The sequence below is a fragment of the Ipomoea triloba genome, chromosome 12 (assembly GCF_003576645.1).
Source record: "Ipomoea triloba cultivar NCNSP0323 chromosome 12, ASM357664v1".
Classification (NCBI taxonomy): domain Eukaryota; kingdom Viridiplantae; phylum Streptophyta; class Magnoliopsida; order Solanales; family Convolvulaceae; genus Ipomoea; species Ipomoea triloba.
Genome location: NC_044927.1, coordinates 26401060 through 26417859, shown reverse-complemented (window position 1 = coordinate 26417859; position 16800 = coordinate 26401060). Strand labels below are relative to the sequence as shown.

Below are 16800 nucleotides of genomic sequence, written 5' to 3'. Positions count from 1 at the left end.
ACTATGAACCAATACATTCTTGATTTTGAAAAACATGAAATTGCACGATTTAGTATTACAATCAAATAGCATTAGAAGTTGTATTACACTTTCCTGAATGTGGATATATTCATATATCATCACTAAGTTATGTTCAGACTCGGTATCCACACTTGCAAAATCAGGATCGTTCTAGCAAAATTGTATAGGAAATAATCTCTCAATAGGAAACAAAAAAAACAATAGATTTTGACTCTTCCAAAAATCCCCTACAGAAGAATGCATGATGTGTCCATGATCAGTTTACATCAACTAACTCAACATCAAAAACCAGCCATGCGTTTGGTGGTATAACCCCGCCAGCACCTTTTGCCCCGTAACTGCAGTCATGGAAAAGACAAATAAAAATGAGGATAAGTCGTGGTTGATGTAATGTCAGAAAAGAGGATTCAACTTTATAGCTCCAATCTGGCCACGAAAATGCTTGAACATTTATGAATTACATAATAAATCTACAAAGAGAGAGATATAGAATACCCCATAGCTGGAGGAATTGTGAGTCTTCTTTTATCTCCTACACGCATGCCTGATGATTGGGTAGGATATATATTAGTTTTCAGTGAATTGTATAGAGTCAAATCATCAGTGACAATGATCCTGTCCAAGGTAGTAGATATACTTACCCTCCACACCAACATCCCATCCCTTTATAACTTGACCAATACCTGTAAACCAGAAAGTGCACATGTAAATTTGGAGTAACCAAAATTTCATACATGCTTTTCATCAGGAAAAAAAACATACCTAAACGGAATTTAAAGGGTGCTTTGCCAACAGTTGAATCAAAAATTTTGCCATTCTTCTTCAGTTTGCCAATGTAGCGGACGCTAACCTGTGCAAATGGGAAAATTTTTGTTATGCAAGTTGAAAACAAAAAAGTAATTCACATATAGTCTGCATTCAATTTACATATTATACATATAAACTTCATCAAGCTTTGGCCTCTGTGTTTCAGTTTAACTTTTGTCAAGAATACTGGTTATAGTATTTGAACACAATGCCTGAGCACAATTGCATGACTCTCTTGGCAACAATTTAGTTTGTTTTTGGAATTGATGGACATTCCTGATTCTTTATTATTGTAATGTTAAGCCATATAGTACCAACTTTAAGATCGATTACATATACATTATTCTTATTTTATCCTTTTGTTACAAATAGGGAAAGACTACAAGATAAGGTATTACAAAGATAAATAATTGGCAAACAAAAATAATCACCTTCTTTCCACCTGAAGCTCTTTTACCATCCGGTTTACCCATTGATAACTCTTCTATGATCAATCCATTAGGATAGGTTCTCACTTGTGAAGGCTTAATGTCAGCTTTCTCCTCTACAGCCATAGGGGATTTAATTTCTTTGCCACCACTCTGCTGTACGTCAATGGCTGCTCCACTATCTTGCTTCTTCTTGTTCTTTTTCTTCTTCTTTTTCTCTGTCTCACTGGAAATTCATTTTTAAAAAAATCAGTGTTGAGGCCAGGAACTTCAAAGTTTTGCAGGAACAATGCAACCTCTTTAACGATTGTTAATTGTGACTCAAAGCAAATGAAGATAGGCACATAGGTTTAAATGATATAAATAAAGTGCCAATTATTCTGTCAGCAGCTAAGCAGATGATAAGCAAATTTAACAGCACAGATGAAGAAAACAGACACTGAAGTTATTATGAAGAGGAACACACATTTAAGTAATAGTGATGATGCAGAATAATATAGGAGGGATCACATAACTCACACTTCATTAGTTGGCTTCTCATTATTTTCCGTTTCAGCTGCTGGAGCATGTTCTTTATCATCTAAATCAGCATCCTCTCTGTCTGGCACCATTTTCTTCTTGTTTTTCTTCTTTTGCTTAGCACTGTATTCAAGAATGAAAACATTTCTTGATCTAAAGAGTTTAATAATTGACAAACTTTTTGCTTTGCTATGCAGAAGAAAATAAACTGTAATAATTATTCAAAAATCCAAAGAAATATTAAAAGAAAAAGGTTGTTTTTTTAATAACAATTTAAAATATTAGCCAACAAACACGTGTTATCAAAGAGAGTTGAATGCAACCAAAAAAATAACAATAACAAAAGTAAGAATGAAACCGGGGCAAAAAACATTAGCAACTTAATGGATCTAAAATATTGCAAGGCAGGTTTATGTGGGAAACTCACTTTTCAGATCCAGAGGTTTGGTCAACAGCATCAATTTTTCTTTTTCCTTTCTGGACTTTTTGATCTGTTTCATGATCTTCATTTTCTTGTGATTTCAATTTGTTGGTAACTGCATCAGAGTTGCTCTTAGGGGAAGTAGATATTGGAAACCCATCTTCATCTTCACTCTCCAATACAGGAACACTGTTATTGCTCTTGACCACTATCTGTTTATCCGAGTTTTCATGGCCTTTAGAAGGTTGATTTTTCTTCTTTTTTGGCCGCTTGGACAAATCACTCTCATCAGCAGGTTTTTTATCCTCCACAATTTCCTCAATTTTTACTTTTATAAGACAAGAAAACTAGATTAGCCAGAGAAAGAAGTGAACTAAGCACTGCAGGATAAACAAACAATTAGGTTACCAATAATGTGTAAACAACCATATTATATGATTCTCCTTAGCTGGAACAAGAGATTACCTCCACTGTTTGGGACTGGTGAATGTGGGTACATATCAAGATCATCATCAGAATCATCTTCATCATCTTCACCCTCAAAATCATAATCAATAGAATCATCTTCATCGCTGTCACCCTCAACAAAACCACCCTCATATGGATCACTTTATATCAATGTCAAGGAAATCACTAATGATTAATTAAAAGGGACTAAGAACAAAGTAAAAAATAAAAAATTTGGACTGTATGAAATGGAGAGACAAAAGGATACAACTCATATTCATCTCCATCATCATCTTGACTCTCACCCAAAAAGAAACCAGAGAGGTGAACATGGTGATGGCCTTTAACTGAGAATGTAACTTCATCCTCCTCTTCAAATTCAAGATTCAAAGCGCAAGTCTCAAGTCTTTCAGGCAACAAATTGCACAAATAAATTGGTTTCTTGTCCCCAACGACACATTGAACTATGCTCTTTTTGTTAGATGAACCGGTGCCTAGTGTTGCCTGAATCATTCACATGACCAAATGAAAATAAAAAAGAATTTGTAATTAATCCTTTTTCGGTAACTTCTATAGTCACAGTTAAATAGAAGATATAAGAGAACAATATAGTAGTTTTTCCATTCAAATTAACTAAAATTTAAAAAGGAAAAACAGATTTCAGTTTCAAGGGATAATGGAGCTAAAATTATAATATACAAAGAAGTGCTCAGATGAATATTCCTCTTACTTTTTCAAAACTAAAGCTAGACTGATGACAAAGTCCTCTATGTAATCTCAGCCATTGCACAGGACACATCATTTCTTAACATTTTCCAATTATTCAGAATATAATACATCATAGCCACTTGAATAATACATTCTTCTGGTCAATAAAGGGAAACACACACAAACACAAATTAAACCTAAACAGGTCACAGGTTCCATTCTCAAAACAAGCTAAAAGAAATTTAGAAACAATACAATAAAGTTCGGAGACATGCTTTTATTACACAAACTCAAACAATCAAATGAAAAATAACTCCCGAATATCCAAACAGCTAGACAATAAGCAAAAAAATACACTTCAAAAAGCTCCAACATTTCAAAACAAACCTGAGAAACATGGAGCCTTCCTCTATCACCGTTGAAACGATGAGTGTATGGCTTTCCTGGTTTCAATTCAACTCCTGGACGAAAATTCAGAGAGATTCATGCTTTAAAACGCAACATTTCTATTTTATACGTACATTTCTTATCAAATGGAATCGAATTGACGTATAGATACCAAATCAAAGTAAACAGCAAAAACAAAAAACTGACCCCAGAACGCCATTGCTGAGCTTCTCCTTGTGCAAGAAGCCAAAAACCCTCAATAAGATTCTTAAACCCTAGAGAATAACTGCCCTCTGCTCGCTCCAAATTTAAAACCCTAACGCCATGTCAGAGCCACCTGGAGTGACATGTGAGCATCACTGGTGGAAGTTACTGGGCCAAATTTACTCGACTCATTTTAACACGCCTATAATTAATGGGCCTATGTTAGATATTTCATTACCAGAAAGCGGCCCGTTCTCAAACGGGTAGCCAACTATTAGGCTTTAACAACATTGGTGTCCGTAATTTAATGGAAACTGCCCATTTAACTGGATCAGAGTATTTTTAATTTGGGCTATTTCCAATTTTAGTCACCAGCTTCAAATTTGATCAAATTTAGTATCCTTCCGTAGTTGGTACTATTTTATGTGTTTGGTTTAATTAACGGGGCTTGACTGAAATTATTTTAATTTAATTTTTCATAATATTAAGTTTAGTATTAGTATACAAAATTTATATATTTAGAAACTACACTAAAAGTACTATTAAACACACACACACAAAAATCAAATTTAAAACTAAGTAAAAAAATACTAAAGAAAATAAACAAATAATAAAGTGTTGGTTTGACCCATGAATAATAAGAATAACAGATAAAATGGGTCAAAGAGAATACTTAAGTTTCTTGCCATTAGTTTGTATACTTTAGTTTGAAGTTCTTTTCCCGTGTGTGTACGAAGATAATTGTTTAGTAAATTTAGTTGGAGTTAGTCCCTCCATTTATATATTGATTAATCATATAGGTATATGTCTCAATGAAAAAAATTAAGGTCAAGTGGAACGCATCCTTGTGTTTTATTCCAAGTTTAGTAAAACTATGAAGGTAGATTACCAAAGTGTGACTACCCATGGAGGTATTCGATCTTTGGTATTCAATCTTTAGACGTATAGGAATGAAATGGGAACATTATTGAAGTAAAGTGTGTGGGTCCCCGTAGTTGTTGTTCCCCCATCTAGCTTTATTATTATTAATTCTATAAGCTTATAAAATGCATCATTGGACACACATTGAACATGTGTTCCGCAAATGGAATAAAAAGAAACACCCACTATTTTTTTTTTAATTATTGTTATATATAATTTTATATATATCATGAACAAAATAATACCCAATCAATTTATTTATTTTTTATATGGTATTTTTATTTCACTTTGATTTTTATTTTTTATTTTTTTGAGAACATTTCACTTGATTTTTTTTAATCGAATCTCTTTTGTTATTATATATAAAAATGTCTTCTTGGTTCTAATCTCATTGTTACGTTATTGTTTTAACTACTTAAATTTCATTGTTCTCCCAAGCATTACCTCTGTAAAGATTAATTATTTCACTCAAATAACTTAGTTGTTTTGATTGTTTGTCTTATAATTTGTAATAAATTAAACATTAAAACAGTTTACAATAACGTAAAGATATTTTGTACTTGATAAAGATGTACAACACATAACTTGTGATATTATATATACTATATTGGACCATACATATTACAATTTACGAAAAAATTTGAAGATGTTACTCGAATATATGATCTGGATGAGTCTCAACTTGTGATTTTTCAATTGGCAAAGAACCAACCCATAACCAATTGACTCTAATTGAGAAGACTAATATATAACATCGGCATAGAGTCAAACTTATAATATTGTGGTTATTAAAGTAACTGCTTTACTAACTAGATTGGGTATTTGGGTTGTTGTGATCATAAATATTTATGTCTGTGTTTGACAAAATAGTACGAAGTAAATGGAGATTAACATGAAAAGATGAAGGCAGTAAGAGGTAAATAATCAAATACTAGTACGTAGTACTATAGTACACATCTCCTTAAATGGCCCAACAATGCTTTTTGTAATACGTAAATGTGTTGTTTCTAAAAAATTACTAACATTGGGAATGTAAGAAAATGACATGGAAGAGGTGAACGCAAGTTGATGGGGTTTATTAATTTGAACGTCAAATGTCACATTTAATTACGCCCTCTTTTGATAAATTTCCCATCGCCATACCTCTTGTGAATATTGGTTGCTCCCATTTTGGCAACTGCATCACACCCTCTTGTCCTCCTCTTCCCATACCTAAAACCCTACTCAACTTCTCGACGCGCATTTAAACTAGCGGTCGAAACAGTTGTGATAAGTCACCGTTCTCACTACTCACACCCTGTAATTTGTCTTTCCCTTTCCATACTTGAAAGTTGAAAACTTACTCAACCTCCTTTAAAATTCTAACTGAATGTGCATGTAGATGAGCGATCAAAATGATTATAACAGTTCACCTTTCTAACGAACTAATTTTTAAATGATTGTTTATAACTCAAATGAAATGTAATTAAAGTGATTGGAGCAGTGAATGATGAGTCTAATCATATCAATATTGACACGGTGAATGAGGGTTCAACGAGAGTAGTCCACCATTCCAACAAATTTTTTTAACGATTGTTTAAATGAATTGCAATTACAGTAATTGTAGTAGTTCATATCGCTACACAACTCCAACCATATATAAAAAATTCAACACAATGAGTGAGGGTTTGGCACTGAGTACGCGGTCGATCTTAGCTAGAGAGGTGATGTTTCGATACTCAAGTTTTATATATATTATTTGTGCAAACCTTAAGAAGCAAATCAATAAACAAATTTGACAACATACTCCGAATAATCATTATATTGTCCGATCCCCTTTATCTTAACATGCATGTTCAAGGAATCCCACAATACCCTAATCCCTTCTTGTTAATTTTACAAGACCAAAATGACCTAAATATTTGTAACTTTTTCCGTTATCGCTAGTTTATAGGTACATAACAGAAAAGTAGTGATTAAATACATAATGCATATGGCAACTACTCTACTTTTTAATTATCAATTATCAACTTTACCAAATGCTTAAGACATTGTTTAGGCATCAATAATATCATGTTGGATGTTTATAATAATACTAAGAAGAAGCTCCACTATGATATAAATGTGTTTGTAGTCACCCAATAATATGTGGTGGTGCAATATAATGTATTTGTCACCTTCTCATTGTGTACTTATATTTAATTTATACTATGGAGCCTAAAGTGGGAATGAGTGGCTCACAGTTGTGAGTTATGACACATGTATTTGACTTATTAGCTGTTGATTAAGATTGCATTATGACTTCATTAGCAGAGTGATTTAAACTGCATACCAAATATCTATCTGCTTCGCAATTATTAACAACGTTAATTGTTTTCTTTTTTAAAAAAAAAATTATTTATGGTAATTACGCACTACGCCGCTGCTTTTTGGGAGTACGAAATTGCATACGTTAATGGCTGGGTAATAAATAATAATTGTCTTGCAAATTATGGTGTGAGAATTTATATATTCCTGATTATTTTCTTTAAAAAAAAATATTTGGCAAAAATTTGTATGAGATCGACCGTTTCACGGGTCTCAATATGTGAGACATGTCGGATCTTTGATTAATGAGGTCAAAGATCCGACTGTTTCACGAATTGAGATTCGTGAGATAGTGACACAAGTAAGTGTTACCTTTAAGATTTTAATTATGTTGATGGTAGTCTGGTTACGTTATTAAGGACAATTAACAAAGAAAGTGGCGCGAAGGAGACATGGCCAAATTGATACATGAGCCCTATTGGCTAGTGGAATAAAAAAGGGGCACCATTGAATATAAATAAGTCTCGGAAAATATTATATATAGATGTGTCATTATCTTTTCAAATCAAAGGGAGCCGTGACCCGAATGCTTATCCCATAGTTACTCTCCACCTTGAAAGAAAGCTCAAGGCATTACCTTCTAGATCGAATCTCAGTCATTTCAATTATCGGTTGATCTAAAATAGTCATCCCTCTTTATTTTATATGTGATGGGTAAATATGCACATGTACTAGTCAGTCCGTAAATCACCTGTCCGTCGGTCACCCAACCTGTCCGTCAACGGTCACCCAACCGGTCCGTCGACGGTCACCCGGTCCGTCGGCCGCATGATCGGAAGCAACACACCTTGTGGATTGGAGGCTCACGAGCGCAACAGTTGCTTGATGTGACGACCGACAACTTTTCGGGAACAAGGGATCCGTGTTTTCATCACCTCGAGTAACTCAACCACTTCGAGCAAACCGATGCGCATTTTGCGGAGTGACGGCCCATATGCCCTCCACTTGCATATCAGACACCATGTGCATAGTGAATCCACTTTGTATAAATATAGGGCTAATTCCCCTCGCTGAGGGGGGAGGAAGAACTCATCAGTACTACACTAATACACTTGTGATTTGCCGATTGTCTTTCTCCTGCTTACTCTTTATTACTGTTCGTCATACGTAGAGCGATATAGCTTCGAACCGCTCAGTCGTTGACCGGTAGACCGACCGTCTGACCGGCCGAACGACATTCCTCACCACCCGTAACACACGTATCCGTAGCGTAATCGTAGACCCCGTTTACATTTACGCTATCATTGGCGCCGTCTGTGGGGATTGAACGAGTCACTCTGTTCTATCCCTTTATCTTTTCTTTCTTCACACTATTATCCATCTTAAAATGACGAACAGTAGGAAAAGTTTGAGCCAAACTCATGCGCGTAGGGGGAGCCCGACTCGGTTGGTCGGACCTCACCCTGACAATGTAATTGAAACACTCCCTGAAGATGATCTACGTCGCCAGTTGGAACGATCCAGGAGCCTAATGAACGAGTTGACATCCAACCAGAGGCAAGATGCACGACCTACCCAACCGGTCAACCCGAATGCAGGAGGACATGCAAGGCAAACGAGCTTTCAAATTCCAGTGACATATGCCATGTTGCCCCCAACTGGCCAAATGCTGACTCCACCACCAGGTGCACTTGGGGGGAACCCGTTGCAAGGGACTCCACAACAAGGATTGACTCCGGTGTACCAACCGTGGCCGGGAACTCCCGGATACTATGTTGTATCACCCACTCCCCAAATGCTTGCAATTCCTCAAATCCCTGCCGTGGAACAACAGGCGCCCCGACCTTCCCAGAGGCAACAGTCGCACCCCCAACCTCAAGATCGTAACTTGGAGGAAGTCCAATCTACGGATCGCACACGGAGGTCCGATCGAGAGGGACGTCGGTATGACCCCATTCAACGTAGGAGCGCTTTTGATCGCATCCGGAATAGCGTTAGATCTCGGTTGGGGCCCCAGAATAACAATGAACACGCGAGACAAAGGCCCCAAATGACTGTAGAGGAGAGCAGCACTGGGAGTGCACAACATGGGGACGCCCATTTAGCTGACAGAAGGGCCCGACCTGTCGGTCGGGTGAGTGATCGGCAGACCAATCGAGTAGGCGATCAACCGGTTAGGGAAGAGAGGCAACTCGATGAGGAGGATAGTCCCCGACTCCAAATGGCCAGGATGCAGGAAAGAATAGATCGTTTACAACAAGAGCTTCGCGAGAGAGTCGGCGCGGGAAAAGAACCATCATGCTCGCTGGTTGCCACCCCCTTTACGGACGACATCATGAGTGCCCACTATCCGCAGGACCTCCAAATCCCGCTGGCTCACACTTATTCCGGACGGTACGACCCGCAAGAGCATGTCGACATGTACTATGGCAACATGTTGATGTTGGGAGTAAGCGATGCGGTCATTTGTAGAGCTTTCTTTGCTACCTTAGTCGGTAAGGCGGCCGAATGGTTCAAGGGTTTGGAGCAGGGGTCGATCAGAAATTTTGGTCAGTTGGCCGATAAGTTTGTAAAGCGTTTCGCTGCAAGTAAATCGAGAAAGAAATCTTACACTTGCCTGAACAAGGTAAACCAAGCTGTGGGAGAACCGTTGTCTACTTTCCTATTCAGATGGGAACGTGAGGTTGATGAGGTTGAACCGATGGAGGACCGGGTGGCAATCCAAGCTTTCCTTGCATCACTTTGTTCCGGGACGCTCTACTACGACCTCATAGTTAATCCCCCCCGAACCTATGAGGATGCCATCACCAGAGCCAAGCATCATGCAGATGCCACCGAAGCTAACATGGCAAAGAGACGCGATGAGCAGCCGGTCAATCGGGACAGAGGCCACGATCAAAGGAAAAATAAACCACCGTTCAGACACGTCAAACAATACAATCGACCAGAAGATGTACCACGTTTCACTCCGTTGAACAGACCCCTGGTGGAAGTCTTGCAGTTTGCCGAGCAATGCAATTTGATCCACCCACCGGAGCCGATACCCGAGGGGGAGGACAAGAGAAAGTATTGTGCTTTCCACAGAGTCAAGGGACACAATACTTCGGAGTGCATAGCCTTGCGCATGCTCATTGAACAACTCATTCAGAAGGGAGAGTTGAGGCAATTTGTGATGAAGGAGGATAGAAATCAAAGAAAAACGGAAAGGAATGTGATGAAAAGGAATCCCGAAAGGCACGACGAGGCATTCGTCCCACCCAGGTTAGCTGATGAGAAGGCGGTCGGAAAGAAACCAGTGATCCACGTCATCTACGGGGGCCCTGAAAGAGGCGACTCTTCACGACAAAGGAAGCAATGGGCGAGAAACGTATACGTTGGGACGATTCATTCGGAACCTCGAGAGAAGAAAAAGCGTACAGAACCAATACTTTTCACTGACGATGATCTACCACTCCATGGGGAAGCCCAAAATGATCCACTCGTCATCACACTAGATGTCAACGGAACGGATGTCCAGCGGGTGCTGGTTGACACGGGGAGCTCGGTGAACATCTTATATTTTGATGTCTTTGCTCGATTGGGTCTGTCCACCGATCAGTTAACCCCCATTCGGACCCCGTTGTCGGGTTTCACCGGTGACTCCATAGAAGCAGAGGGAGTCATCAGCTTGAATGTGGAGTTGGGCAACCAACCAAACATATTGAAGACTACCATGGACTTTGTGGTAGTGAAATTGAAGTGTGTTCACAACGCTATACTTGGGCGACCAGGTATCACTCGCGCAGCTGCTATTATATCCATGAACCATTTGTGCATGAAGTTTCATACACCCAATGGGGTTGGAGTGGTTCGAGGAGACCAACGTGCTGCTCGACAGTGCTACGTGCGAGCAGTCAAACAGTCGGACCGCGAGGAAAGCAGGATTCACACCATATCCCAGCAGGTAGACCGCGGAAAAGAGAGGGAAAAACCGCAACCTGCCTCAGAATTGGAAGAGATAGTACTTGACTCCGACCGACCAGAAAGGGTGGTTAAAATCGGTCGGGGACTCCCTGCAGACCTACGTGAGGACATCATCGGAGTGTTGCAGGAGTACAAAGACGTTTTTGCTTGGGGACCGGAAGACATGCCCGGGGTTGATCGGTCTGTCATTTGCCACCGCTTATCAATTCAACCAGGTTCGAAACCAGTCAAGCAAAAGAAAAGGCACCTGTCAAGCGAAAGGAGAGAATTCGTGAAAAAGGAGACCGCCACCCTCTTGTCGGTAGGGCACATCCGAGAGGTCCTCTACCCGGAGTGGTTAGCTAATGTAGTCCTCGCGCCAAAACCGCCAACATGGAGAATGTGTGTTGACTACACTAATTTGAACAAAGCTTGCCCGAAGGATCCATATCCCCTACCAAATCCTGACCAGATGGTTGATGAAACGGCTGGGTGTGAGCTGTTGAGTTTCATGGACGCCTTCAAAGGATACCATCAAATCTTCATGAGCAAGGAAGATGAAGAGAAGACTGCTTTTATCACTCCGGACGGAGTGTTTTGCTACGTGGTAATGGCGTTTGGTTTGCGGAACTCTGGAGCCACATACCAACGGATGGTGAACAAATTGTTTAAAGGTTTGCTCGGAACAACTATGGAAGTATATGTGGATGACATGCTCATCAAGAGTCGATTAAAAGAAACTCATCCTACCGATCTTGCCCGGGCGTTCAAGGTGATGGAAACTTTCAACTTGCGTCTGAACCCAAGTAAGTGTACCTTTGCTGTTCAGACGGGAAAATTCTTGGGGTTCATGATGACGGGGCGGGGGATTGAGCCAAATCCCGAGAAGGTCAGAGCGATAATGGAGATGCAACCCCCCCGATCGGTCAAGGATGTTCAGCGACTGACTGGTCGACTAGCAGCGCTTAGCCGTTTCCTATCCAAGTCAGCCGAAAAGTCTCTGCCGTTCTTTCAGATTCTGAAAAAATCAAATGGCTTTGAGTGGACACCGGCGTGTCAATCGGCTTTTGAAGGTCTGAAGGTATACTTGAGCTCCGCACCAGTCCTCTCGAAGCCGGAGAAAGATGAGGTCTTATTCGTTTATTTGGCCGTGTCCGACCGAGCGGTCAGTTCCGTGCTTGTCCGCGAAGAAGCTAAGGGAATTCAGAAGCCGATTTACTACGTGAGCAAAGCTCTTCAAGGAGCAGAGCTGAGGTACACAAAATTTGAGAAGACCGCGTTGGCGCTCTGGGTGACGGCCAGAAGACTTGCAGCTTACTTCCAAGCTCACCCGATAGTTGTGTTAACCGATCAACCGTTGGGAACGATCCTCAGGAATCCAACATCATCAGGACGATTGATCAAATGGGCCATGATGCTCACCCAGTTCGCGATTGAGTATAAGCCACGTCCTGCCATCAAGGGTCAAGCATTGGCTGACTTCATCGTCGAATGCACCGCACGCGATCCGGAACCTGACCAACCGACTGCCCTAGAAGAACCATGGTGGGAAGTTTCTACTGATGGGTCGTCAAGTAAGAAGGGATGTGGGGGTGGAATTGTGCTCACATCACCCGAAGGCTTCAAGATTTATCAAGCCTTGATTTTCAAATTTCAACCTACCAACAACGAAGTAGAATACGAGGCACTCATAGGCGGGTTGCGACTGGCCAAGCAGATGAAGGCCGAACGGTTAAGGGCACGGTCAGACTCCCGGTTGATAATCGGACAGCTATCCAGCACGATCGATTCAAAGGAAGATCGAATGATACAGTACAAGGATATTGCGCTCGAATTGTTGCAACAATTCAAAAAATACGAGCTGATCCAAGTATCAAGGATGGAGAACACGGACGCTGACATGCTCTCCAAGTTGACTCAAGAAGCTCCCGAATACGTGTCCAAGATTGCACGCATTGAAGAAATTGGAGCGCCAAGCATTGATGTCATAGAAGTCAGACTGGTTGAGATAGGCGGGCCAGATTGGATGTACGACTTGAAGAATTACATCGCCAACGGCACTCTACCGGACGACTCCTCCCGGGCAAAGAAAGTTAAGTTAAGGGCACCACGTTTTCAATTGGTTGATGATAGGCTCTACAAAAGATCATATGGCGGACCGCTGCTCCGGTGCTTAACCAGCGACGAGGCGAAAGTAGTGATGGAAGAAGTTCATGAAGGGATCTGCTCTGCCCATCAAGGACCAAGAACACTCGCGCAAAAGATCATTCTGATGGGTTACTATTGGCCTTCGATCAACCTGGATTGCGAACAGTACGTTCGACGATGCACCACTTGTCAAGAATTTCATAAGTTACCCGGTCGACCAGCCACCTACTATCAACCGGTCAGCGAAGTAATACCTTTTGCAAGGTGGGGTGTGGATCTGATCGGAGCATTCCCGATGGCAGCCGGACGCAAAAAGTATGTGATAGTGGCGATCGACTACTTCACCAAGTGGGTGGAAGCAAAAGCGTTGGCAACCATCACTTCTCAACAGTGTCAAAAGTTTCTTTGGAAAAATGTGATTACTCGCTTCGGGGTACCTGTTCAATTGATCACAGACAACGGGACACAATTTGACAGCCGACCGTTTAAGAACTTCATGGCTCATTTGGGCATAAAGCATACCCGAGTGGCCGTAGCATACCCACAATCAAATGGTCAAGTGGAGAACACCAACCGGACGATCTTGGATGGATTGAAAAAGAAGTTGCAAACTGCAGGTCGAGGCTGGGTTGATGAGCTTTCATATGTTCTTTGGACATATCGAACCACCCCGCGTCGCGCAACGAATGAGACACCTTTCTCGCTGACATATGGATTCGAGGCAAGAGTCCCGATTGAAGCATGGCTCCCTACCACCCGGGAAAGAAATTACGATCCGGAAGTGAATGATGAGATGCAAGGTACGGAACTCAATTTCATAGACGAAAAAAGGGACATGGCAGCTCGAAGGTTAATAGAATATCAGAGGAATGCCAAAGTAGCCCATGACGGTCGAGTAAACCCACGATATTTCCAAGTAGGAGATCTGGTCCTACGGCGGAGGGAAGCTAGCAAGCCGACTGATCACGGAAAATTTGCCAAGAAGTGGGAAGGACCCTACTGGGTCTCTGCAATGGTTCAGCCAGGTACCTATAAGTTAGAGACTCTGTCTGGTCGATTAGTCGCCCGAGTGTGGAACTCTGAGCACCTTGATACCTGGTCGTTGACGGACCAATCAAGTTCTCCCATGGCTGGGATAGGAAGGTAGCGTAAATGTAAACGGGGTCTACGATTACGCTACGGATACGTGTGTTACGTGTAGTGAAGAATGTCGCTCGGCCGGTCAGACGGTCGGTCTACCGGTCAACGACTGAGCGGTTCGAAGCTATATCGCTCTACGGGATGACGAACAGTAGATAAAGAGTAAGCAGGAGAAAGACAATCGGCAAATCACAAGTGTATTAGTGTAGTACTGATGAGTCCCCCTCCGTGAGGGAATTGACCCTCTATTTATACAAAGTGGATTCACTATGCACATGGTGTCTGATATGCAAGTGGAGGCATATGGGCGTCACTCCGCAAAATGCGCATCGGTTTGCTCGAAGTGGTTGAGTTCTCGAGGTGATGAAAACACGGATCCCTGTTCCCGAAAAGTTGTCGGTCGTCACATCAAGCAACTGTTGCGCTCGTGAGCCTCCAATCCACAAGGTGTGTTGCTTCCGATCATGCGGCCGACGGACCGGGGACCGTCGACGGACCGTTGGGTGACCGTTGACGGACAGGTTGGGTGACCGACGGACAGGTGATTTACGGACCGACTAGTACATGTGGCATATTTACCCATCACAAGTCCCCCACTTCTTGAATCTGCGAGAGTCGTCAGGTTCGAGAAGTAGAATGTGTCCAGGCGGCAACTTGTTGCGAGCAAAGCCTCCCTGGCTTGAATGCTTGATAAGTCCGTGATGTAACCCCTCAAGTTTATATTGACAGTGAGGGGCGTGATTTACGCGGTTGCCTCGTTAAAAACCTTAGACTAAGAAAAACCCTTATGGGAAAAAACCTAGCTAAGGGAAAAAGAGTACAACCGAAAAGCGTAATCACTAAAGACGGTTTGTCCTGGTTGTTTCCGGTCGTCGAGCAATGGATCATTTAGCGGATTTTGTTCACATCTTTTCCATGGTTGGAGATGGGTCTTCCCTTGGTGATACCTTGGTCGTTGACGGACCAATCAAGTTTCTCCACGGCTGGGGATGAGGAAGGTAGCACATACGAATCACCGAGTGGTTGACTTGACCGCGGATCCAGACCAAATGGGGTGATTGTTACCGGTCAGCTGAGTGATTTTTATGATTCGACACCTGTGTGTATATTTCTCCAGTTTGAACTTTCGGACTTGCCAAGAACAATGCCCCACTAGTAGTCTTCCAACTATAACAAAATAAAAAACAAAAACTTTTTTTTTTTTTTTTTTTGGGACCAGATCTGGAAAATCCAGATCTGGTCCATCCAGTCGGCGGTGCCGACTCCTGGTTCAGACGGCGACGCGACCGACTGGGAATTCTCAGTCGGTCGCGCGACTGACAGACCGACTGTCGATTTCCAGTCGGTCGTCGACCGACTGGGAATTCTGAGCACAGGGATCGAGCGTCGTCGACGTCGACCGACGGTCGACTTTTTTTTTTTTTTTTTTTTTTTTTGGAAATCACAACTAGTCCAATCTACACAAACCAAAAATTACATGCGGTCTACAAGTTGATAGCACTTGTTCAGTTGCATTGCTGACTCTATTCTGGTGCAAGTCGCTTGGTATCGTTGGTAGTCCTGTGCAAGTTGCTTGCCATTCAAGTGGATGGTCGGTCAACATATCACTTTGTCAGTTCGCAAGTCATTTGACATTGAAGTGGTTGTCGATCGTTGCAAGTTGCTAGGCTTCCAAGTGGATGATCGACCAGATTGCATAGCGTCCAAGTGGTCAAAATTTTCGGCTGGTTCGAAGTGCTTAGCGGAATGCTTGCCAAGGTTGTCAGTACACTGCATTCGAGAATAGCTTCACTTTCTGGTTTAGTAGTAATCTTCATCACAACCGTAACAACTTGCACAACTTCCTGATGGTACTGCATTCGAACACCAACTGCATACCCAAAAGGGATCTGCACAAGGGTCCTGAGTCATACCAATGCAGGTCAACAACCCCGGATCGTGCAGGTGAAAACGATGTCAGGTCCAAGAGACGCAGCGACAAAACCCCAAACGTGCAGGTCAAACCCGGACGCATCGAACAACCCCAAACAGATCCGGAGGTGATAACACGACGTGCAGGTCGATCAACGGAGATCGTGATCGTTTTTTTTTTTTTTTTTTTTTTTTTTTTAACTTACACCAAGCAAGATTACAGTGAAAAAATTCCAAAAACACTGCGACTTAATTATTCTAGATGCAAGTTACATTCCAACAACCAAACTACTTGTGAAATTTAATNTTCGACCTGCACGGATCTCCGTTTGGGGTTTTGTTCGACCTGCACGGATCTCCGTTTGGGGTTTTATTCGACCTGCACGGATCTCCGTTTGGGGTTTTGTTCGACCTGCACGGATCTCCGTTTGGGGTTTTATTCGACCTGCACGGATCTCCGTTTGGGGTTTTGTTCGACCTGCACGGATCTCCGTTTGGGGTTTTATTCGA

The 16800-nt window shown here is 41.8% G+C and overlaps 1 protein-coding gene across 1 annotated transcript; it reads right to left on the bottom strand.

Moving 5' to 3' along the window:
- Window positions 1-4: 4 nt before the first annotated feature.
- LOC115998417 (peptidyl-prolyl cis-trans isomerase FKBP53) lies at window positions 5-4031 on the bottom strand. Its single transcript, XM_031237993.1, has 11 exons — window positions 3946-4031; window positions 3739-3812; window positions 2912-3147; window positions 2662-2804; window positions 2203-2524; window positions 1776-1898; window positions 1260-1482; window positions 784-871; window positions 663-704; window positions 517-565; window positions 5-359 (listed from the first exon to the last, which is right to left on the bottom strand). Exons 1-11 carry the CDS (start codon window positions 3956-3958, stop codon window positions 278-280), a joined length of 1395 nt encoding a protein of 464 aa, XP_031093853.1. The 5' UTR covers window positions 3959-4031; the 3' UTR covers window positions 5-277.
- Window positions 4032-16800: the final 12769 nt, after the last annotated feature.